Genomic DNA, 25188 nt, shown 5'->3' with positions numbered 1-25188 from the left:
GAATGTAGGAAAAAGGTTCCCTGGAAAGGCAGCATAAACTTTTTAAAAAATGTTGAATCAGGAAGAGGAATGAACTTGTATTTCAATACTTGACAAGAACCACCATGATGGAACACAGTCACTTATTCTTTAACACTAGCTATTATGTCTTAAAGCACCCCTCTTTTTGTAGAAGTTGGGAAATGTAAAACTTGTGACACTAGTACATCTCTTACTCAAAATGTGGGAAATAAGATATGATTCAGAAAACATAAGCATATCCTTTCTAGCTAAACTCTTGAAATTGGAGACAAACAAACCTACACACTACATAATAAAAATAAAAAATGAATATTTGAACACTTAACAGTTTAAAATCAGAACATGAAGTCTGTGTTATAATAGATGTCAGTATGCTAGCACAGAGCAAGCAACATCACAGAACTATTCAAAATATTATCTTTGCCATAGGGATTGGTCCTTCAGCTACATTGTAAACTGATGGTTGTATTAGTTGACGGTGGGAAAATCCATAATTGGTGCAAATCATACAGTGAGTTTTACTAAACAATTTACCTGCTAAAATAATGTAAAGTAGTGGTTACAGCATAGACGTGGACCAAAGAGGACAGGGTAGAACCACTGCATGAGTTATTCATCTTTTTTTAGTTTACCCTACCTCAGAAATTTTGGAAGAAAAAGTGAAACTTCTCCATGGACCGTTACTCATTTGTGAAACTCTGTGATAGCTGTGCAGAATTAATGAACCAATAGGTGGGAAACTCATCACAGGGATGCCTTTCGCTGTGCTGAATGTAATTTCTAGACCAGCCTATACAAAGCAAAATGTTGGATTGTAGGAATTCCATTGTACCTTCACACACAAATGAATCAGCTTGGGACTGTGGTGAGGGGAGACTTCCAGAAGAAACCCTAGAAACTTGCATTTATGTTTAGAAAAGATATATTTAATAGAACTGAGTACATTTGCTTATCAGTTGTCTTGCTATTGTCATCTTAGAATGATGCAAAATGTAAGTTTTGCAGTTTGGGTTTCAGTTATGCAGGTATTAATAATTTCGTAATAAATTTAGGGAAAGCAGATTTACGTGCTGTGCTTGAGTCGGCATTTTAAATGTGTCTGTTTGGTTCACACCTCTGTGTGAGGTGATGAACCTGTGAAGGATGATAAATGCTGTCCAATCGTGCATGCACGCATGCACACAAAACACACTGCATGTGCATATGTGTTTTGGCTGAAGTATTATTTATTTTTAAATTTTGACAAGACAGATGTTCTAGCACTGATTTCAGTTTCCTCTGCAGTTGTTAGAATTGCAGCTTCTACAGTTGGCATTCTCCTGCTTCTTGCTTCAAGATACCAAAATCCTCTGCTTTGTCAGTAGCTTTACGCTGTTGATGATTAAATGTATATGGAAGACTAGGTGAGATCAAATGTTGCCAGCAAAACACCTCCTAAGACTATGTAGCAAAGCAAGTTACTCAGAATGCATACTTGATAGAGTAAGTAATAAATGTACACAACTAATTGAGTGATAATTGTAAGTCCTTTGAAGTCAATGAGCTTGGAAAGGTATAACTCTGTTTAGGATTACAGTATAAGTCTCCAGGAACGATCAGAACTAGACTGCCACAACACAATTATATATTTCATTCTTGAGCTGGAATACAAGGTGCCCTTGGGTTTCTATAGAGGGGTTATTCAGGTATTTAAAGTCAAAGTATGAAATTCTGAGTTTTGACTTTTGTGCGATACCTTTTAAAAATTAAATAACGGGAACATTTTGAAGAGTTTTACTAATTTTTGGCAATAATTAAGTTTCTTTTTCAATATACTCTTCATGTGTACTTTTTATTGGTTCATTAAATTCCAGCAGACTTTTCAATAGCATTTATGTAAATTTGGAACTTTTTCCAGTTTGCATTGTGAGAAGAATATTGATGCCTAATACTGCATTTACCTGGCTAATCTGCATACATTTGTGTTGTACTGTAAATCACACTAAACCCTACAGGGGAAAGGCTCAGCTCTGCTAACAGCTAATAGGCTATCTTTTCTTTTGACTCCTGCAAATTGAGAAATATTGCCTGTGGCAAACATAATGGGAAACTGCATTTTTAATGCTCCCATACAAACTCATTTCTTTACAAAGGAGGAAGCAGATGGCTGTTCTTAAAAATGAAACTTCCAAAATCTCTGGGGCTGACACAGAGTATTGGAAATTTTGGTGCTTCTGGCAATCAGAATTAAGAGTTCAGGGTTATATAAGGTTACGTGGATTTTAGATTTGACTAATGAAACTGGTATTGTGCCTAGATGGCAAAAGGCAAATCATAACTATAAATACTCCCCTCTCCCCCAGAGAGCTTGTAGTTATAATTTATTTAGGTAGAAACACATCCGAAACTTGAATTTCAGAGTTGCCTGACTTGTCATGAAGCTGCTATAGTTCTCTTCTTTTTAAAGCTGCAGATCTTGCATATTGAGATTTGCTTGACTGGGTTTTGTGACTTCTGGATATCTATTCCAGTTTGGTAGACAGCTAATTTTTTAAAATGACAAGGAGAAAAAACCCTCATGGTTCAAGTTTCATTCTCCCAGCAAGGAAAACCTTCCCAATGGAGCTAATATTTCTGCTTAGTTATTTTCAGATGAAGCAGGTGCTTCTAGGTCAAATCTACCATTCAGCATGTCTGGTCTTGTAACACCATACAGGCAGGGAAAATTAAATTGTGCAGTAATGCAAATTATTTACAGTAAGTATGCAAAGAGAAAAAACAAACACAAAAAAGAAGCATTCTGTTAGGAAAGAAAAACATGCAATGATTTCAGTTAGCAATGTAATGACAATGAATTAACTTGTCCTCAGTAGTGCTTCATAGAGAGTAAATTATGATTATGTTCCTTCAGAAATTATTGAGTGCTCCAACGTGTCATATTAAGATGAAGAAATCTTTCAACCATAGAGGGCATATGGTAAGAACAGGTCTGTGTCAATTTTCTTATGATCTGGAAGGAAAATCCAAAATAAATGTCTACAAAAGATTAAATATAGCTCATGCACCTAAACCAGTGGTCCCCAACCGTTTTGGCACCAGGGACCAGTGTCGTGGAAGACAATTTTTCCACAGACCTGGGTGTGTGTGTGGTTTCGGAATGATACAACTGTGCACTTTATTTCTATTATTACATTATAATATATAATGAAATAATTATACAACCCACCACAATGCAGAATCAGTGGGAGCCCTGAGTTTGTTTTCCTGCAACTAAACGGTCCCATCTGGGGGTGATAGGCGACCACCTACCTTGCCTGCTCCCTGGAGCCAGCTCTGTGCTCACCCACTACTCACCTCCTGTGTGGCCCGGTTGCTAACAGGCTATGGACCGGGGTTGGGGACCCCTGACCTAAACTGTTGCAGTTTCCTTTGCCTCTGTCTTGTTTAAATAATGGTTTTCTCAAACTTTTATATTTGTTTTGCTGCAATCATAATTGTTGTGATATTTAGGCATTTTTATTGATTTGGATTCATTATGGCGCCTTGTGTGAATATTGATGCAGGAGAAAGGAGGGAGAAAATATTTTAAATGTTCAAATCTGAATTTTAGCATGGGACATCTAAAATAATTTGCGTGATTAGAGAAGGCAGAAAGTAGTCCATCATTTGACTTCTACTTCTCTCCTGGTTAGTTTATGTATGTTTTCAAGCCCCCCCCCCCCCAGCTCTGCAAACTTCATTACTTTACGCTGAGGTACTTTACATTTACTGTGAAATTCTGAGTGGCTCCTGTTACCAGAACTTCTCTATTTGAATGGGGAATTAGCTAGCAGTCTGGAACTAAATTTAGTCCGGATCTTAACCACTGTATACCGGGGTCCCTCTCCAGACGCTCATGCAATAAAGAGGCAGACTAAATAACAATAAAACGTGTTTTACTAAAGAATGTGGCATATGCCTGAGATAACACACACGTACAAGGTTACACACCAGAGCTAGGAAAAGCAGAGTAAGAAAATAGAGCCGGTTGCATTAGCGGGGTAGCCCAATTGAGAGCGATGAAGTTGGGTATACTCACAATCCCGACGTGGAGCAAAGACATAGCAGCGAGATGAGATGGTCTAATGCCTGCACTAGATCCAATATAGGGTGACAGCAAGGAGTCTGGATAGGAATGGCACGCGCCTGGCTGGGAACAGGAGAGAAATGGCACGTGCAACCTCATGGCCAGTGAGGCAGGCTTAAATACCCCAAAACATACCCTGGGGCAGATGCCTTTCCCTGTGGTTCTCAAAAGGGGAACAAAGGCTTAATGGCTCTACAACTACCCTTGATGGGCCACTTTAGTGTCTGATTGTAAGAGTGTGACACCTCGGGAAGTGGGAACAAAGGAGGGAAGGGGAGTGCCGGGTTGATTGGATCGGCCAGGAAGCTGGTGTTGTCTTGATGTCATCGGTCCTGGAATGCGGTGGCTGCATTGAGATGCGTCCATTAGCTGTTCTGGACAGTTGGCACTTAGCTTCCATCTCAGGGCGGCTTCCAGAGATATGCATATCAGGGTGAGGCTGGGCTCCATGGATGTGACAGGAGCCTGGTCTGGAAATGGCTGCCACAGAGCACACAGTCCATAGTGGTTCTTCTTTGCCTGGGAAACATGGTTTCTCCTTTGGCATGGCTTGGGCTTGCTAGCAGGCTGCCCAATGGTGGGGGCAGGCTCAGTGACCATCCTGCAAGGGGCCTTCTGCGGGAACTAGCCAGGGGGTGCCTGGCCAGGCTTGTGGAGGCTTCCTCTGGCTGACGCTGTGCTGCTAGCAGCATGGCTCTGGGCCCAGGTGAGATAGGTGCCCAAGGAGGCAGGAAACAGACATAAATTGTACAGTCTATTGCAACAGTGAGAACAGGAAATAGGCATGGGCAATGCTGCCCCAAAACAGAGTCTTTGATGAATTCATAAAACAGCAACACAGGAAACTGACACAGTTCATGGCAGGCCCCATAACAGGAGGAGGGGGGTCCTTGGCAACACTCCAGTGGGCTTAGACTGGAGTAACTCTGTTTAGGATTTCCCTGTTAGTCTCTATGTGACCTACAAGCCTGGGTACAGTCTAAACCAGACAAGAAATTAATTCACATTTTCAATTTTTATGACTTTAGGTTGTTGAGAAATTTAGAGCCTTCTTTTCTGAATTGGAGCTAGCCCTCCACTTTTGTGCTTTTCTTTCTTTTTCTTGTCAGTTTCTATATGAAAGTGTCATGACCAGTAAAAAAAGTTGTTGGGTTGTTGGCTTGCAATAAAATTGATGACAGTTTGTTCTTGAATCCAGATGTCCAGTTCAGTAGAATTTGAACGGAAATGTATTTTTTCAAATTCTTATAGCACTGTTCATAGTATTGCTATAGGCTGAAAATAGTGTCATGTTCAGCTTCTCAGGCAAAAGGGCTCAAACCCCAATATTCAATATTTTAAAAATAATTTTACTTAATATCTCAAAATGGTAGGGAATTATTGTCAACAACTAAACAACAATGCCTCAGTTTCTTGCCATGCTTCATACAACAATTCCATGAGGAACAGTTTTCTGGATTCTAGAACCATTTATTTTCCTGTCTTGCTTCCTTTGTCAAGTCTCCCTTGATTAGTTATCTGTTATATCTGCTCACTTTTAATGTTATTTATTAATCAAAAGACTGAGAAGAAACCAGTGCTTGCTCAGATTTTCATTTCGGATGTAAGTTGAAAATGACTTTTTCAAGATGCTAATTTTTTTGTTCTTCTGATTGAATACAAAGCCCAAGGAGGAAAGGCGAGGAAGTCTCTCTGTCACACACACACTCTTACAAACACACAAAACAAAAAAAGCCCAAATGCAGGAAAAAGAGAGTTATTTTTTTAAAAAATATGCATGGAAAGGAGAGGTGAAAGAGAGAATAAAAAGAACACAAAATGAGCCTGAGTGGGGAGTGGAAGAGAAAGGTAATCCCAAGGTGCAGAGAGCAAGTTCAAAAGTTTCAGCACCACAATAAAAAAGGCCCTTTCTTGTCTCAGTTGGCAAGAGCACACAAAGTGGGCCTCTAAAGATGACTGGAGTGGATGGGTAGGTTCATATGGGAGATGGGTCCTTAAGGTGTGCTCACCTCAAGCCATATAGGGCTCTAATGGTCAATACTAGCACCTTGAATTGAGTCCAGAAGCAAATTGGGATACAGTAGTACTAGTACTAGTAGTAGTAACTGTGCTTATATACCACTCTTTTAGACAGATAGTGCCCCATTCAGGGTGGTGAACAAAGTCAGCGTATTATTATTCCCACAATACAGCAGGGCAGCTAAGGCTGAGAGGAGTGACTTACCCAAGGCCATCTGCAGAGTTCATGACACTTGTGGGATTTCAACCAGCAGAGTGCCAACTCACAATCCAACCACTTAACCACTATGCTAGATGGAATAAGACTGGAGTGATACGATCCCTACAACCAATTCCAGTCAACATTCTGGCTGCAGCATTCTGTACCAACTGTAGATTCCAATTTTCAAGGGCAGCCCCAAATAAAGCACATTGCAATAATTTAATCTAGATGTTATCAAGGCATGCACCATTATGGCAAGAACTCCCTCCCCCCAGGAAGAACTACAGCTGGCTCACCAGCCAAACCTGGTGAAAAGCATCCTTGACTACCACTGTCCCCTGTACGTTTAACAGGAGGCCTGGGTCCAGTAGCACACCCAAGCTATGAACCTGTTCCTTTAGCAGAAATACCACCCAATCCAGAACATGAGATATCACATTTCCTGGGTCAAACCTTCCCTTCACCAGAAGCACTTCTTTTGTGTCTGAATTAACTTTCAGCTTGTTTTCCTTCATCTGTTCCGAAACTGCTTCTAGGCACATGTTTACAGTTTTCACATCCTTCCTGGGATCTACTGGAAGCCCAAGATAGAGCTGAGTGTTAAGCGCATATTGGTGGCAACTCAGCCAAAATCTCTGGATGACCCCTCCCAGTGACTTTACATAGACTTTGAAAAGCAAGGCAGACAAGGAAATTCACAGAACCCCCTAGACCAAGGGGCAGACTAGCCCCAGCGTCACACTCTGAAACCTACCTTCAAGGCAGGACCAAACCACCACAGGACAGTGTCTCCCAATCCCAACCACAAACGGCAGTCCAGGAAGATGCCATAATTGATGGTATCAAAAGCTGCCAAGAGTGCAAGAATGTTAACAGGATCTCTCTTGTTCATCTCCCAGTGCAGGTCATTCACTCGCGCAACCAAAGCCATTTCAGACCCATAACCTGGCCTGAAACCAGATTAGAATGGATCTAAACCATCTACATTCAAGCATCTGTGAAGTTGCCCAGCCACTACTCATTCAGTCACTTTGCTCAAGAATGGTACATTTGAGATGGTAGTTATTCAACTCTCCTGGGTCCAGACTCCAGAGTGGGTTTCTTTAGGAGTGGATGCACAACTGCATGCACAAGGAGGCATTTATTCTCTCCAGGACCCAATCAGCCATCTGCTTGCCCCCCCGCCCCCCACCCCAGCAGTGAAATCATCATATGAAGGGTACTCTGAAAGTCATTGATTTTTTTGAGGAATGTTTGTGTTGTCTGATTTTATAAAAGCAAAGGATAGCTCCAAATCACACATACAAAATTGACGCTCTGTCTTTGAATATTTTTATTTCCTTTCTGCATCATTTGTAAAATCAATTAAAAGACTACATAGACCAGGAAGTAGTCAAATACATATTTTGCTTATGCTAACAGCAGAATTAATTTACTTGTGTGTATTGTTAGATGAGGGATACAGTAGTCATGTGTTGTTAACTTTTCTCTCTTGACTAGAATTTGTATATTAATCAGGAAGCCACAGGAAGGACACTGTTTCCTGGAGTCTCCTATGAAGTGTAATAGTGTGCCCTGTAACACATCAGTTACTGTAAATGTCAGTTCAGGAAAGGGTATTTTTAAGCTTTGATTTAGTGAGAGCTTACAGGCAAGCCAGCTGTTAGCGCTTCTTAACTGCTTGTCAGGGGGTATGAGCTGAAGTAGAGAAGTATCATTGCTGTACGGTTTTGTTTTGTGATTAAGAGAAGCAGACAGTCTCAACACGTGCTGACTTGTATTACTTGTCTTGTTTCACCTTCTGTCTTTTTTCTTGGTTCTTTTTTTGTCCTTGTACTTGCCTGTTGTTCCAGCAAAAATGCTGAGAAAACAAGACTGAAGGAAATGGTTCTTAATTCTATGCTAACTCATGCCTGTATTTTAAGGAAAGTACAGAACCATTTCCAGATGGCTTACCTGAAGCCGCTCCATGCCACAGTGTTGTGGATCGTGCCGGGGAAAACGCAAAATATCGTGTTTTCATCGTGCAAAACGCGCACGAGAAAACGCGATATTTCGCGTTTTCCCCGGCACAATCCACAACATTGCAGCATGGAGCGGCTTCAGGTAAGCCATCTGGAAACGGCCCAGGTAACAGAAGTATTTAATACATAGAGTGACAGGCAGTACAGCACGCATGTTCAAACAAGTACATTTTCTATATACACACGCTTTGTGGTAACCAACATTATCGAAGACTGCATTTTTTTAAGAACATGGAAGCACTTGACATATGCTGAAACGTAAATCTTTATCAAAAAGAGTTTGTGAAGTAGTGTGAACTTTTTAAGCCACACTTATATTGAAGCTTAGATGTTGGCTGGTGGTGTACATAAACCACTAATCTCTTGTGTCATCAGGCCTGTCATAAACTCCATCCTTCAGTGCTTCTTCCCATGAACTCCTCTAGCCTAAACAATGTAGTTAGCCTCATTAAACTGTACCAAAAACTAAAAACAAGCCATGTATTATGTTTTATTAATTATTCTATTTTTGTTGATCTTAATAAAAGATCTTTTGGATCTCCATGGATTTTTCAGTATATGGTCCAGCCCTCTCCTAACCAAGGTTTATTTCTTTATGGCATTGACCATCAAATGAGAGGATAGTTTTCATAATAACTCTAGTACTTTCATTTGCTTGATCACTGTTGCTTTAGTGTGTTATTCCACATTTCTATTATTATACAGTAACATCAACTTTATACTTTGTATCCCATGTTATATTCCAAAAAGTTGAACCCAGTCAGGCTGGCTATGTTGGAGTCCATTTTCCTAGTCTGTCAAAATGCTGTGTACATTAATATGATGAAAATCATCATTTGATGAATAATACAGTTTTTGAAACACAGTAATTTCTAGGCAAAGTATTTTGACATTTCTGCATGTAACTTCTAGAAGTTATTGATATCTCCTTTAAGATTTTTAAGTTCCTGCTCAATAACAGATTTTTCAAGTTCAACGTGGTTTGGTCCCTAAATCAAAATCTGGCACTTTTACCGATTTATTCTAGTGACGAAACGCGATGAAATGCTGGAACAGTTAATGTTCCTCAACAATGCTCACCATTCTCTGCATCTCTGATGCCCCCTGGAACTGCTGCTAGAATAGTTGTTGCTGATATGTTGCCAGTATTTTCCTCCCAGTAGAGCAAATATCAGCCCTGGGGAACTTTTCCAGGTTGAGAAAACAATGAAATGGAAAAGTTAGCCCCCTCCCCGTTTCCCTTTACAGCATCTCAATTCAAATTGAGAGGCCTTACAGCTGCAACTTTTAAAATTCTAGCAGATTGTGTATGCATTACTTTGGCCCTTCTTTGTGCAGCTCTTAAGTCTGATCCCATGTCACAACATCTTTTTTTTCCTCATTAAATTTATTTTCTATCACCAAAGTAACTTTATTCAGACATTTTCGTTCTTTATTTGGAGTAACTAATGTTTTCATGTTCAGTTGTGTTTTTGTGGAGAAGCTTGCTAGGCTTTTTATTCCTCAGATGAAACTTTTGACAACTGGAGGAAACTATACTATAAACCAGATTAGAAGCAAATTTTCAGCTCCATTGGAAAGTTCCTTAATATGATAACTTCTAGTTACTAAAAGGAATATCTTATTTCATGAAAAGGATATGTAAAATGTCTTGGTTATTACTTTACTACATCAAAGTAGTAAAGAATATTGAATCGAGAGACTGTTCAAGCTTCTGCCATGACTTCTGCACTTAGAGTTAATTCAGGATTTAAACACAAAGAAGAAATTTGTAGGAATTTTCTTTCTCGGTATGAGGTGGAGTATTTGCATAGGTATAAAGTGAGGGAAATATACTACAGTAGATTTCATGGGTAGGCAAGCTTTTAACCGAGATCAAATCAGTCCACACATATGTTTTGTATCTGCATTCTTAGGGCATACAATCCTTGCATCTGTTTTTTAATCCACTATAAGAAATCAAGCAAAAATTGTCAACACAACATGTGACTGATTGGCTTAAAGCATATTATCAAGTCTTTGTTTTTGCCATAGCTATTAAGTTCACTTCCTGCCCTGTTGAATTTGAAGGTTCAAAGGATGGATGAGTGAGAAGCTGTTTGGAAAAAAGGAAGTTTGTTCAGAAACATTTTTTTTTAATGTGACGTTAAAGATTATGTTAAAATCCATATTTTAATGTTAATCTTAAAGACCACATTAATGTGGACTTACATTCTGCTGGATGTAGTTTACTCTGTGTGTTGATCTGCTTAGCACGTTTGAATTACAGTTTTTGCCGAGCTGTGATCACCTCTTTCTTGGAATGTGTAGTAGTGGTAAAATGAGTATTACAGATTCTTCAGGTGAGGAACAGGATTTAAAGTACCAATAGGCTGGTTGTATGAATTAGCCTGTGACATGAGCCCATCAGTTGCACTCATCTGGTACCTGATTAGAAGAGGGTTACAGACCTTTCAGGATTCTGTTTTGTAGTCTAAGGGTAGAACTGTTGGGATTTGTAGTTTTGTGACACACATTAGCTTGCACAGTTGTTGCACCAGTACTTTGACATTTTCTTTTGAAAATATAGTATTACTTTGAAATTGCCATTTATGTGTTATTCAAAATATTCTTGCTTCAATTTGCATGATTTGTTACTTTAGAGAAAGAAAAATACTTTGCCTGAAGGACCAGCCATAACTATGTTTTCCCCTCTCTTCTCTCTGACAGCATCTGCAATACCTGATAATGGGAGAAGGTCCTGTCTAAAGCTCAAAGTCTTTGTACGACCTGCAAGTAAGTTCATTTAGATCTAGCTTTAGAGGTAGCTTTATAGCGCATGCTTTGTTCGGTCTGGTAAACAGCAGTAAAAACTTCTTTTTACTCTTAAATCTTGTGTGGTATCTGTTCTTTATAGCGGCATTTTTTCCCCCCACCATATCTTTTTATCATTTTTCACAAAGCTTTTTTCTTATTTGTTTTAAATACATAGCAGTTGCTAACTTGTTGTTTCTTAGACTGTTGTACAAAAAGACAATTTTCCTGGCATTTGCAAAAGTGCCACAGGCTAAGATATAATATATACATATAATAGAATAATAAATCAGATAGAACAAAAAAAACAAAAACAAAAAAGGAAAATGGGGGATTTAAGGGTGTCTAACTAACATATTTGGCTGTTATCTCTATTTTTGTTATAGACAACTGTATGAAAACTATAGGTGTTCATGATCGTGTTTTCGATGTTAACGACAAAGTAGAAAATTCATTAGAACCAGCAGGTTAGTATGCTTAGAGAATCTGTGTTAACAAATGCGTCTATCCCTCTGGTGCTTCTGCTTCTCTTCCCCTTCTTTCTCTCTGCATGGTTTGCATGACAAAATGACTCTGCTTTTCTCATTTCTTGCAGTGCTAATATTGCTTATGATATATCTCATTTGCTAGTGCTAGTATTTTTAGTAGTGAATGGGAGGCAAAGAGTGCTCCCCCCCACAATAAATGATTTACTTAAGCATGACACCCCAGTTTTAAAAATGAAGTAATTCTTCTGTCTCCATTCCTACGCCATTTTTATAATAACTTGCCGCACCACAATATCTGTTTAGGATGTAAATGTTTAAGAAAGAAAATGTGTGTGTATATCATGAGATACTATTCTTTCACATGTTTACTGTCTCCATGTAAAAGTATTTAAACTAGTGCTTAGCCTGCATGCTACACAAAACAGCTAATATAGTGTTTTTCTAAATTTAAAAAATTGCCCAATTCCTTGACAGAATTTTATTAAATATAGTCAAGATTCCTTTCCTCTCAAAAGTTACTTTTTGGTCATAATTCTAGATTAGGTAGCTTGCTAGTAAAATTAAATTATTGCTGGTTTTAAAATGGGAACACATGCTTATTAGATTACTGTGTATAATCTGACCTTTTACACAGTAAAACTAGTATTGTGAGTGAAAGAGTGTTTCACAGTATTGGTGCAGATCCTGTGGATACCTATATATTCTACTAAGCATATGGCTTTTCAGAATGAGTTCAGTGCGAGGATGTGTGGGTGGGTGTGTACACATCCACATGTGTGCACATCTAAAGAATGCTTCATGTTAGCTGCTGCTTATATAACTATGTATACACATTTGGAAGTGTTGTAGTGTTGGAACATGGTCCTACCAAATGGAATTCTTTTATATCTCAGTGGTTTGGGTGGGACTGAATTAAGCAGATGTTTATCTTTTTCCCATTTGAAATCACTATAACTTAAATATGCAGAACTTTGGTTAAAACATGCGCGTCCATAAATTTTGCATGTGTGCATGAATTCACATATGCATACTTTTGCCTGTTTACAAGTATATTTTGCAAATATTACTTGCAAACAATCTTTGTTTTTGCAAGCAAGTCTCTAATAAGCTTTGGGTTTTTTAAGATTAATTCACAGTATACTTGTGTCTGGTGTGAACTATATTTTTTCCATCTCTATTTTTATAGTGAAATTATTAATGGAATTTTAAAAGCTAAAGTGTCTACATAATTTTTCCATGGACATTGTTTTTTACTTAAGAAGATCTCAGCATTCTCCACTAAATATTGAAACTGAGGATAGAGATGTATGGGTCTTTGATCATTTGTATTCAAAATTATGTGATTGAAAATGACTCCTGTAAACTTGAAAATAGCCCTATTTCATGAAGGGCTTCTCCCATGATTTTATTCTGCTTCTCCTTGTGGTTGCTTGTTTTTGTAAAAGAAAGTTTTTTTCTGTAGAACTGAGGAGACTCCTTTATCAAGGAAATTAATGGACCAGCAGTTTTTGAAGGCCACTTCTTCTGTACATTAATTTTTTTGATTTACCGTTAAGGGAAATGTAGATGCATCATCACTTCAAAGATAAAAAGTGGTCCATATGATTACCAATCTCCCCCCTACCAACCCATTTCTTGATTACATATGAAATTCCCTGTACATTGTCACTGTTAGGCCTGGCTTATGCTAAGCATGGTTTCCTCTTAAGCCTGACTTGCTGATCAGCTTCATCATGATTAAAAATTTAATCATTGTTAAGGACAGTTGGCAAGGGTGGAAGGAATTCATACACAAAAAGACAGATGCTTGGGGGCCACTAGGGCCACTTCTGCACTGGCCCTAGTACAGTGGTGGTACATGGAACTGTGCAGAGATCTCTGTAGTGACACCCACTTTCAGAACACCAGTATCAAAACACAGCATATCAGAAAATATCAGCCTTAATAGAGAAGGAAGTAGTCCAAAAAGTCATCAGAAACCATAATCCCATACAGAATTCACTACACTTAACACTGTGTAGCACTGTAGCCACAAAGACTACTATTGATTAAAGTACCTGTAACAGAAAAAATACTTGAACATCCTAAATCATTTTTCCAACAAATACCTGCTGTTCTTCAAAAAATGAAATTATATAATATGTAGCCCTTTGCTTAATTACTTGATTACCTTTGTGCTACAGAAGAATTTTTATCATATTTAAACTATTATTTTTATTCTGTGAATTTAAATTCCTCTGTGGATGTTGTTTAAATATTGGGGAAACAACCCATTCCCTGTCTTTCCAACTTATTGTTTGTGTTTACAGCAATCATACAGTAACTTCAGTACTGTCCTAATTAATACTTTTTGTTTAGAATCAGAATCTTGTAACAAAAATGTTAATCCATCTTGATTGAGTTGCAAATACAACCAGTAAAGGAAAACTGTTTTCCAACATATGGTCATGGCTCGAGCTCCACCTGCAATTCCTGCTATTGTTAATTGCAGCTATCAAAGTATCAAAGGGGAGCTTGCAAATGCCCCGCATCAGCTTTACCCAATGCATTGGGTGTAGCCGGCGTGGGGCATTTGAAACTGAAAGCGTCCCTTCTCCTTCTGCAAGAGAGTGGCATCTGTCATTTCCCCTGCAATTCCCCCCCTCTATACCACCAAATAGGGTTTTTTTAGGGCTCTTTTCTTAATCGATAATTGCAGTAGCAAGTACCAGTTTAAAAGTTGTCAAAGTCCTCCAGTGGCATGGTGGAAAAATATCAATAAGACTAATGCGAGGAAAAATACCACCAATATGGGAAAGACCATTGAAAATTCACACTTTCCATTCAGATGGCTTGCTAATCTGTTTGCACTTTGTTCTTTCCAAAATTATCATAGTCAGTATTTTGAGAGAGAGCATGCTGAGGACAGGAAAAATTTGAAAAGTGGTTGATTAGATGAAAACAATGTATTTTGCTCCACAAAACAGCATTTCAGTTTGGATATAAAGGCAAAGAAAGCAAATTTATGTGAAAGCAACTTTATCTCTATATGAGGTTTTTGCTCCTAAAAAATTGTGGATGGGGCCAGACTGCCTCTTTAACAACAAAACAGTTTCACAAAATTTCTTAAGAAAATGTTTTCTAATAAATAATAAATAAATAAATCACAAATGTCTTACTATTAACATGCTGCTGGGATTATCTCACTAACTTTGGATGCATGCTGTTTTAAGTATGTATTAATATGCATGTCTTTGTAGGGTACATCTGTGGTTTATCTGTTCTCCCCTGTCTGTTACAAAGGATATGGGGTGAAGACAAGTCAAGGTCACAGGGCACGTTTGCCTGTAAATTCTACTTCCTTATCATTGTGTAATTGGAATTTTATGTAATTTATCATTCCAAACCTTCCTTCTATTTTTAAAAAGTAAAAACACTTTTTTAAGTGGAAGAGCACTTGTAGCAGTAATACTTTACAGAGTAAATACTTTTAAAATGTAAGTTCCTGCAGTTCTCACTCTTAAATTGTAGAAGGAACGAGATTAGTAATTTCACAAAGACTCTGTACTTGCCAACCTGACAGTAGCTGTGGCAAGGTTTATGTATGCACAACAGTGCTTTCATAATTATGTTCTTGTAACCATCAAAATATGCATTCTGCTAGTGTAAAATGACAACGACAGGCCATTTCCAAAGATCAGATTTGTAGCATGCCCAGTGGGATTTTTTATTGTTCTTCTCCCTCACCTTGACTAGTAGTTCTCTGGTTTGGAAAAGTCCCCTCAATTATAACATTTGTCTTAGATGTTTTACCTTACTCTTTCACCAGCTCAAAGTAGATAACCACACAGAATTAAAATTGATCACAAAACTAAAGAACATTTAACTGAACACCTGCATGGTAAAATAATATTTAAAAGAGCAACACTGTTCCCATGCAACTCTCAAAAGAAAAAGAAGACACAATTTTGCCATTCTTGTACATTACAACCATGGTTTATCATTGGCATAAGACCTGCTGTTTGGGAAACACAAGCCCCAAAAACTTTGGGCAAATGGATCTAGTTGCAGTGTTCTTTGGTTCCTGGCTATAATAATTTTGGTAGGCTCATTTGTACTGCCCCGTGGCACAGAGTGGTAAGCTGCAGTACTGCAGCCCAAGCTCTGCTCACAACCTGAGTTCGATCCTGGCAGAAGCTGGGTTCAGGTAGCTGATTCAAGGTTGACTCAGCCTTCCATCTTTCCAAGGTCGGTAAAATGAGTACCTAGTTTCATGGGGGTAAAGTGTAGCAAATGGCAAACCACCCCATAACAAAAAGTCTGCCAAGAAAATGTGATGCAATGTCCCCCCAGAGGTTGGGGGGACATTGACTCAGTGCTTGCACAGGGGACTACCTTTACCTTTACCATTTGATAGGCCCAAAGAACCAATCAAATATTGTAGGTTTTTGATTTCAAACAAGATAGTTTTTAGTCTTTATAAAATTGTCTCTCTTGCATCACTAAAGAAAGGGTGATCAATGAATAAATACTTGCACGTTTAGAAAGGGGCTCCAAGGAACCACAGTAGCCTGAAACAAAGAGCTTTTGTGGTTCTGTTAAGTATAAATGCTCCCGAAGTCACAGAAAGGAAGACAGCATGTTGCACCATTCATTCAGGGTGTGTTTTACAAACACTATTGAAATTTTAATAGTATCTTTGCCCATTGCCTGCTCTATGTGCTGTGCAATCCAAAAATTACACAGACATGGTATCTGGGATATAATTCACTTCCACTTACCTATGATTCATACATTGGACTGTGTAACTTTTGCAAGTAGCATCTAATGAAACTTAAGATCATTTTGAATCTAGCACAGTGTCATCTAATTAAGTAAAATATACATTGCGCCTCTTCTGCTTTAATTTTAAGACTGTTAAAATCTACAGACTTTCTGTATGCATAAATGCGTATTCTTTTTTCTTTTGGCTTAGATCTAGCTTGAAGAAGAGTTCTGATGAATTTGGCTGCTTGTTCCCCACTTTGAAATGTTTTAACTTGTCCTAAGAAAGATTTTACACTACTACTGGTTTTGGATTTTTTTCTAATAGATTAACATATTTCCGCAAACAATGCAAAACCGAATTATTCAGAAAGGCTTTTTACTCAGATAGAAGGGAAGTATTGTAGAGAGGGGGTCCCAAATCCTTCACTAATGAGTTAGGGATCATAGACTTCTCCACTATGTTGCCTTGCATATTATCTGTTGTCAGTCCTAGAATTGATTATGTTCTGTTTCAGCAGTTCTTCAACTCTGTATTGAATCCTTGCTAATGCTGCGTCTTTGTAAAATCCTATGACATTGTTGTGGAAATGTCCTCGATACTGATCGTACTAATCTCACGCTATGTAATCCGCCATGAGTCTCAATGAGAAAGGTGGACTATAAATAACATAACATAAACAAACAAACATAACTTCCTACAATTTATTATTTAAGCTGTGGATTCCATTTACCTAGGGCACTTTAGATTCAGAAATTACGTCTTTTTTTCCTACATCCATCAAATAAAAAATAAATGCATTTCCTTCCTAAATAGTTTATGGACGTATTTAAAATTTATTCTTTAATATGAGCACTTCTTTAAATGCTCTACCTCCATACTGATCTTTTTTGCTCTTATCCAAGTAGAAGCAAATTGACATAGTGCAGAAATATAATTCATTTGTTTAAAATAAAGTAAAATATTTTTGAATGGAAACTAGCTACATTTAATATGGCTAATGTGCTTTCTGTAGTGAATCACTTGTGTCTTTTTTTATAAGCTGAAGTTGCTTTTTTGCAATGGTATAGTGATTTCAAAGGAAAAGCAGGTTCTAAAGAGGAGCCGAATTTTGTTTATTCTGTAGTGCCACTAAAACTGAAACATTCCCTAGACAGCTGGGCACCGAGAGTAGTAGGGACAGAAAGCTCAGTGTCCCCTGATTGATGTTGCTGTGGTTTTCCCAAGGTAGGGGAGAAGTGAGGTGAGAGCAAAGCCTGTGAGTGATCTCTGTCTGTGTGTCTGAAATCCTGAAGAGGGTGCACTGCATAGCTGCTTAAATAATTCCCTTGCAGTCCCCTGATCATTTGCTCAGTATGCTGAAACAGTGTTCTCTGTGTCCCTTTCTAAGTCTGAGTCCCTCTCTACCCCTTAGAGTATATTATGAATAAAACAGATTAAGTAGATTGTATGTTCATGGGGAAATTATATTATATATTGTGTAGGCCCCTTTGGAGGTATATCAGGTATAAGGATTATGTTTGTTAGATAGATTTTGATAATAGACATTGAGAGTGGGTGTGAGAGTGATACTCATCTTTTTTTTTTGTCTTTCTGCTATTGCAGAATAAGGTATTGTTTTTTGGGGTTCTGATTACAAATTCAGAGCTTGCTGCTACTGCCTGTCCCCACTGTATGGCTTTGATGTTTCTTGTCTATGTCCTTCAAAAATCCATGTTAATTTCACTTTACTTGAGAGGGAGGACTAACACAAAATTAAGAGGTTTTTTTTCAGATTTTGTATATTTTCCATAGCAAAACAGTGGCCATAAAATTTGGAGGGAGGTACTAAAATCTGGTTAAACAATTGTTTTGAAAGTGGTCAATTATTGAACTGTTCAACATAGATTTTTTTTAATTTAATGATTTCAAATGTTACAGTTCTAAACACATTTGCTCCTGAGTATTATATTCATTGGAATTCAGAATGAGATATGGGGGCTTTTCCTAAGGATTATCAAATTATTCCTGAAGTGGTTTGTGGTCATAATGGTATCTTTTTCTTTTCTGTCTTGGATAAGTACTAGCCTCTTTTACAGCTCCAATCAGGTAGTCAGTCATTGTACGTGACGTGAACTGCTACACTCAGCTGCTTTCTCAGTCTAGTCTGTTATGGTAGTATTTCAGAACCACATATAGACAACTGCAACAGCGGATTGGGGAGGGGTCATGATGACTCAGTGGCAGAGCATCTGTTTTGCACACAGAAGGTCCCAGGTTCAATCCCCAGCATCTCCAGTTAAAAGGATTGAGTGGTAGGTAATGTGAAAAACCTCTGCCTGAAAACATGGAGAGATGCTGCTAATATGAGTAAGACTAGTGGTCAGTATAATGCAGATTTATGTGGTATTGTGACTTCCCTGGAGCATTCTTCAGTAGTTGTGAACTCCAAGATCTCTGTTCTATTCAGTTATTAGGAACTAGAAGAGGTGACATCAAAATGGCTGTCTTCCACAGCATGGCCATGTGATCTTCTCTCTTCACCTCATTCCCAGGGTAACATGAGGACTGGATGTTATGCTGTGAAGGACTGGTGGGCATATTATGTTAATGATATGAAGCATCCACTGACATTTTGGAAATGCTATCAGTTATTACACAAAGGAGCTTAGAGAGAGAGAGAGAGAGAGAGAGAGAGACTCAGGACGGATTCTAGGATGTGAACTGATGCCCAACCAACATCTCATCTCATTTCCTGGTTTTCTACACCCATTGACATGAGTGAGATTTCCTTAATACAGGAAGGTATACATAGGCCACATTTGTCTAAATAATGACATGCTACGGTTCTCAAATTCCGCAATGGCATATGATCTGTTTTTCTATATTTTTTACAAAATGTCCTGAAATGCATTTATGACAATCTTGAGAGGTCATTAAAGATGCAGAACTTTATTGGAATATGTGTTTTCTGTTTGAACAGATGATACTGTACATGAGTCAGCTGAGCCATCCCGTGGTGAGAATGCAGCACAGACACCAAGGATATCCAGTCGGCTTTTGGCAACCCTACTGTTCCTTCTGGCAATGCTTTTGACGTTATAGCACATACTCTAGTAACCTGTCACAGACAACATCAGGGTCTTGGAACATCAAAGATCCACTTAACTGCTCATCCCATGAAAGGGACTTTATATTGGTTTTGCAGATGTTCATTTGTTTCCTACCCCCATTCCCACCACTTCCCTCTCTACAACCTGAACTATGAACCTGAAGAGGAATCATTAGTCCTCTTCTCACTCCCAAACATTCCCATGGCTTTCCCTGACCCCTTCTAAAATAAAAAGGACTCCAAATGAAAATGCCAAATTTCAATATTGACACTAGTGATTCTTACTTTCCTCTGCAATCTCTCTTAAGATACTGCCTCTGTTAGCTCTCTATATCATCTGTATGTGGACAAGGAAGAATAGTGGCAGATACAGTCAGTTGGAGGATAAGGAAGTTGTGTGGAAAAACCAAGAGGAGTTTTGACTCTCCAATTCAATATTTATGACTCCTCATTCAGCGCTGTAAGATCATCATACAAGGCACTGTGTCATCATGTCAGGACTGGAGGGGAAATATTAAGAATAGATAGAGTATAACACCATTTCCTCCAGGAAGTTTTCAATGAATGGGTTTTAAAGAGGGAAAAGACACTGTTTTGTATGCAACTGCCTTGAAAAATCTTTTGACAGTAGAATTTGTGCTCCACAACAGAAGCCCTGTCTTTAGGGGAAATAAAAAAGTGACTACTGAGGAACACTAGCACACAAGCAAGGCCAGATTTAGGAAGCTACACTTGGGTATGAGTGCCTCTTTTATCTCTCTAAGTGAATAATGCACACCAGATTATTTTTTTTCTTTTGAAACTGATCACCATGGTGCTACAATATTTTTCTTCAAATGCAAAGAGGCATTTTCTTTACCTTTCTTTTCTTTTTTGAGAATAAAGTGGCCTTTTCCTGGGCTGACACACTAGCCTTGGATACTGCTCTGGGTGATCATACATGCTAAGATGATGGCAGCACTGAATAGAAGAAACCTGGTTAAAGACCCTTAATCCCCTGTGCTTTTTCTCCCTTGAAAGTTTGGCAGACATTGGAGTAATATACAGCTGGAAAAGGGACTGGGACATTTGTCATAGAAAGTGGAGTATGAAGTGAAAAGGGGAAGGGTACAGTATGTTGAACTCTGGAGTGAAAATTCAGGCATTGGTTTTATATATCTTCATTTCCAACACAAATGAAAAGTAGAGGCAATGTCTTTGTCAGCAGGAGATGGACTCCCAAAGACCTTTAAATATTTTTTTAAAATCCTCTAGAATAGAAAATGCATTATTTAGATATATCATATGCTGAAAGTATATATGTTTGTCCTATTTAAAGATATGAAACGTTTGACAGTTAAGATTACAAGGTGCTGACCTATTGGATGGGAATTGGGTTACCTATTTAAGCATCTGAGCTTAACTGAAAAATCATTTACCAGGCAATGCTTTCCTTGTAGGTTTCTGTTGGACTAAGTAGCCTGAATTTTGACTTCAAGAGATGCCATGAATGCCGCTGTTTAGTTAGGCTAGCTTTTGCCCCAAAACTGTTAGGAACAAAGCCTTAGGACAGTGGTTAGATTCCACTCCCAGTAGGGTTTTCACCAGATGATGCAAACAGACAGCATTTTGTGAATGTCTCTTGGTTTTTTGAGAGGAAAGTAGTTTCTAAAGTTTAAGAATTGCAGGATTCAAAACAAGTGAAAAGAGGAAAAGTGGCTGTATAAGGCACGCTGGGCTTGCCTGATACCATACAGCATGGGTTGCATCTGAGAGCAAAGAGATATCAGATATTGCACACACATAACACATGTCACAGTCTACATTGAAGGATGCTCTTCCTTTCTTTACAATACAACAAATAAATCTCTAGCCGATAGGTATGCTTGATGCATGTACACAGCTAGGAGTGGGAGAGCTGTAAGGGTAATAACCTTGAAGACAGTGAGCAATGTAAAGATAAGGTTGCGTACAAGATAGCATTCCTGTGAAGATAGCATATCAGTCACAAACATGAGAAGCACTGCTTTGATATGCTGACAGTGACTGTAGTAGTTTCCCTATAATTTACAAATAATGAAAGCCTAGACTCACAACTCACATTTTTTTCAAGAGCATGCTTTTTAAAAACGAATTTTCATTACAATGAATTCAACCTTTTGCTTTGGCACAGTGTAATTGCTAATCCAATGAATAAAAGTGACACTGTATTACAGTGAAAAGGTGAGCTGCTTAAAATGCAAGTCTTGTGGGTAGTAAGTTTACAGGACCTGCATTTTGGATATTTGATGGCATCAGGCAATCTCAATTACATCAAGCAAGAAACGTCTTCAGATTTGTGAACCTCTCTGGTGTATGTGTTGTCTTGAGTAACAAAACTTGAAAAAGATGTCAGCATCCAAGCGTACAACAGCCCTTCTCCCCCAATGAAGAGCAAAATTCCACCACCACAGCGGCCCTACAGCCCTGGCAAGTTTGCTTTGTGTGTCCCACTCCTGATTTGCCGTGGGTTTTGCAAAGGAAAACGGGGAAATAAGGATCAATCTGTTTGGTGGATACTGTGTATCCTTTAATAGACAACAAGGTAACCTTTCGTGTTAGTTTAGAAATATTGTTTTGTACTGTACTTTCTTGGATGGCAAAGGAAAGACAAGTAAAACAAACGAAAAAAATAACTATGTTCTTTAAATTCTGTATTATTAGCGGCCTCTGTTGTATATAGTGTTTGATAATAAAGTATTAATTTGATTCTTATGTCTTTTGTAAGTGAAAAAATACACTTTCATGATATTAAAAAATAAATTTAAAAAACCACACCCACTGATTATATATAACAGAAGCATCTGTCATGGCTACTGAGAACTGAGTGACAGGTGGCCACAACATATAAACCATGCAGGACTCACTCATTCACCCAGACTCAAGATTTCACAATGTCAGGATTTGGAGCAATGTGGCATTTGATGACCAGTGTTTTGTCCTCAATGATAATGGCCTGATGTTGGAGCTCTATGGTATTTAGGGTTAACCTTTCCTTCTGGAGTTTTTAGTAGTATGTTGGTTTTAGTTCTTTTGTAACTTATTTGCTGATCCTTCTGAGAATAATTTTCTTTGTAATTACTTTCTCAGCTCCCTTTTTATTTCTCTTTGTTCACAGTTAGTTTCAAAAGAAGCCTTGCCAGCATCTTATGGGACATGACTTGATCCCCCACACCAATAAACAATGTTTAGGAGATGTCAGATGTAAACAATTTTCTTTCCTAATAACTACAGAGGGAAAGAGATGGTAGCTGGTGAGAGAATATGTTTTACTGGATCTCTATTAGCTGCTTTATAAAAGCAGTGGCTGCGTCAGTTTTGGAAGTTCTAAAAATACGGAACTCTCATATGGAAGTCAGATTATATGTGTTCACTAGCTTTACTTCACCACTTCCCTGCATCAAGTGTGTTTTTCCTCTTCTCTGCTTCAATCCTGCAAGATCTCCTCCCCTTCCCCCCTTTTAAATTTGGAGCCATGAATGAACAGATCTGTTTCTGATTTGGCATTACCAAGTTTTTCCCATGCATTCACCCCTGTGTTTTTCGGATGTGAGACAAATCTCCCTACAATAGGCTTGCTGCCATTGTCTGTACAGTTTAATAGATGCTGGCATGTTGGAGGTTACCCATGAGTCTACAAAATCCGCTTTCCATACTTACTCTTGACACCCCATTGAAGCCACTCATTGTGTGTCCTTCTGGGTATGAAAGTCCAGCTCAGTGTGGTCCTGTGCTTGTACTGCCCTGCTTTGCAGTTTCTTTGCACTTATTCATCAAGTGCTGTTTTGGAAATGCTTACATTATATGAACTTAACAGAAATTGTAAAAATGAAACAAACCCATAAGATCTGTATTTGTATATAAACGTGTCCGTACAATTATATCTGAATAAAAAATTAAAGATTTTGATCATTATAATGGATTCTTTTAGGCTAAAGTTTTGTTTGCTGAATAATGCCTTTGTTTCAGGGGCTAGTTATCCATCTTAAATATTTGTGGAAAGTAGAATGTTGCAATGAATAGAGCACCATGAGGTTCTGTAATAGTTGGGATGCCATTTCTGCATGCACTAAATACCTAGAACTGTCACTACTGTCATCCATGGTGATCTATACTAGGGCTGTTGTAAGTTTCTCTGCTCCCACCTCCCACCTCAAGCATCTGCTTAATAATAACCTTGTTCACACCATCTGCTAGGTGCTGGTGGTAAAAAAGAATCTTAATGCTTCATAGGCAGCCTTCTATACTTTTTCAGGTAGCGTCATTTTGCTTATGGATTAGTGGTCTAAGAGACTGAAAGCAGAGCAGACAATGCATGGTGCCCCTTTCCCCACAATGCCTTCTGGCTGACAGATAAACAGGTCCTGTTACTTTTTGAAGTGGTTTTGGCAGAAGCATTCAGTATGGCTCCATTCAGTTTTTTCCCTTCTGTCCATCTTTAAATGCTGATCTATTCCTCCTAGTCAGTGCAGTACAGGTAGATGAGTCTGTCTGCGCAATTAAGTGACAAACTCCATAGCTTTTCTTTTGTCTTGCAAACTGCAATTTCAAAATAAGATCTTTGATTAATATGGCAGGAGTATTGCAAAAGAGAACTGAAGCAAGGGTTCCTTCTCTGTGCAAGCCTTGTTGAAATTAAAGAAACAGAAACATTTCACCAGCAATTGTTGCATATTCTTGATCATTAGGGTAGATTACTGAAGACTTCTCAGATACGAGTCTACAAGGTGTACACAAAAAGCAGCTGAGAAACAAGGTCAGAGGTGAGGATGACACACATGCATTACAACATAGAAGCTTTAATTACAGCCATGTTAGCATTAACTACTTGAAAGCTTTTTATTACATTTAATTGGTTGACAGGGCAGCAAGTACTAATTATAACTTGCTGTGTCTTCTCTTTACAAATTAGGAGTGACAGTTTATAAGAAGAGGAGCAGAGGTGTTAGTACAAAGAACTGGTGTGCCAAACCTCTGATTCTGGAAGTGTGACTGTAAGGTTATAAATGACATAAGTTTGGTTTGTCTTAACATAATAACCCCAAATTACACTGCAGATTTTACAATTAATGGCCATTCCTCTCAAGACTCTGCCTGTATGGAAAACAGCATTTGAATTCTGGATGGGGAACGGTTTGTTCATTTTCTGGATCATTTTAGTAGGCTTTCCATAACACTGTGCAATATTTCTGCTTCCAGGAATTGGGCACCTTAACTACTTACTCGAGGCTTCAGTCCTAACCTTATTTTGCTTAGAAGTAAGCACTTTTGACAGAACTTGCATCCAAAAAGATTGCATAGACTTACACCTCAAGGAATGGGGCTGCTTGATCAGTGTAGAAGAATTAAGCAAAATATATTCAGTTTTAACAGAATAAACGTGTATAATTAAACTTCTCTTTTTGCACTCTTACCTCGTACACTTTTATGCATAATTCTTCAAAGATGCTTAACGCAGTGTATATAGTTCTCTCTTTTATCCTCATAACAAATCTGTTGGCACAAAGTCAGCTCATGAACTTCCATGGCAGAGTGGGGATTTGAACCCAGGTTTCAGATTCTAGTCCAATACTCTTAACCACTACACCACAGTTGCTCTTCAGTTTCAATGTGTTGGGTCCAAAGGTGGTGGTTCTTCTAATGCTGGTATCTTCCACTGGTGCAAAATCCCTCTTCCACCAGT

General features: G+C 38.3%; 1 protein-coding gene across 1 annotated transcript in view; it reads left to right on the top strand.

The window, feature by feature from the left end:
* The window catches only part of EFNA5 (ephrin A5), a 326426-nt gene extending 304212 nt beyond the window's left edge, over window positions 1-22214 (top strand). The window contains exons 3-5 of the mRNA XM_054986682.1: window positions 11081-11146; window positions 11551-11631; window positions 19359-22214. Of these exons, the coding sequence (XP_054842657.1) occupies window positions 11081-11146; window positions 11551-11631; window positions 19359-19480 (269 nt within the window). The 3' untranslated portion in view covers window positions 19481-22214. The remainder of the gene's footprint in view (window positions 1-11080; window positions 11147-11550; window positions 11632-19358) is intronic.
* The last annotated feature ends 2974 nt before the right edge of the window (window positions 22215-25188 follow it).

Source organism: Eublepharis macularius, chromosome 8, assembly GCF_028583425.1.
Source record: "Eublepharis macularius isolate TG4126 chromosome 8, MPM_Emac_v1.0, whole genome shotgun sequence".
NCBI classification, from domain to species: domain Eukaryota; kingdom Metazoa; phylum Chordata; class Lepidosauria; order Squamata; family Eublepharidae; genus Eublepharis; species Eublepharis macularius.
Note: the sequence above shows the minus strand (reverse complement) of the source record. Positions and strands in the feature narration are given on the sequence as shown.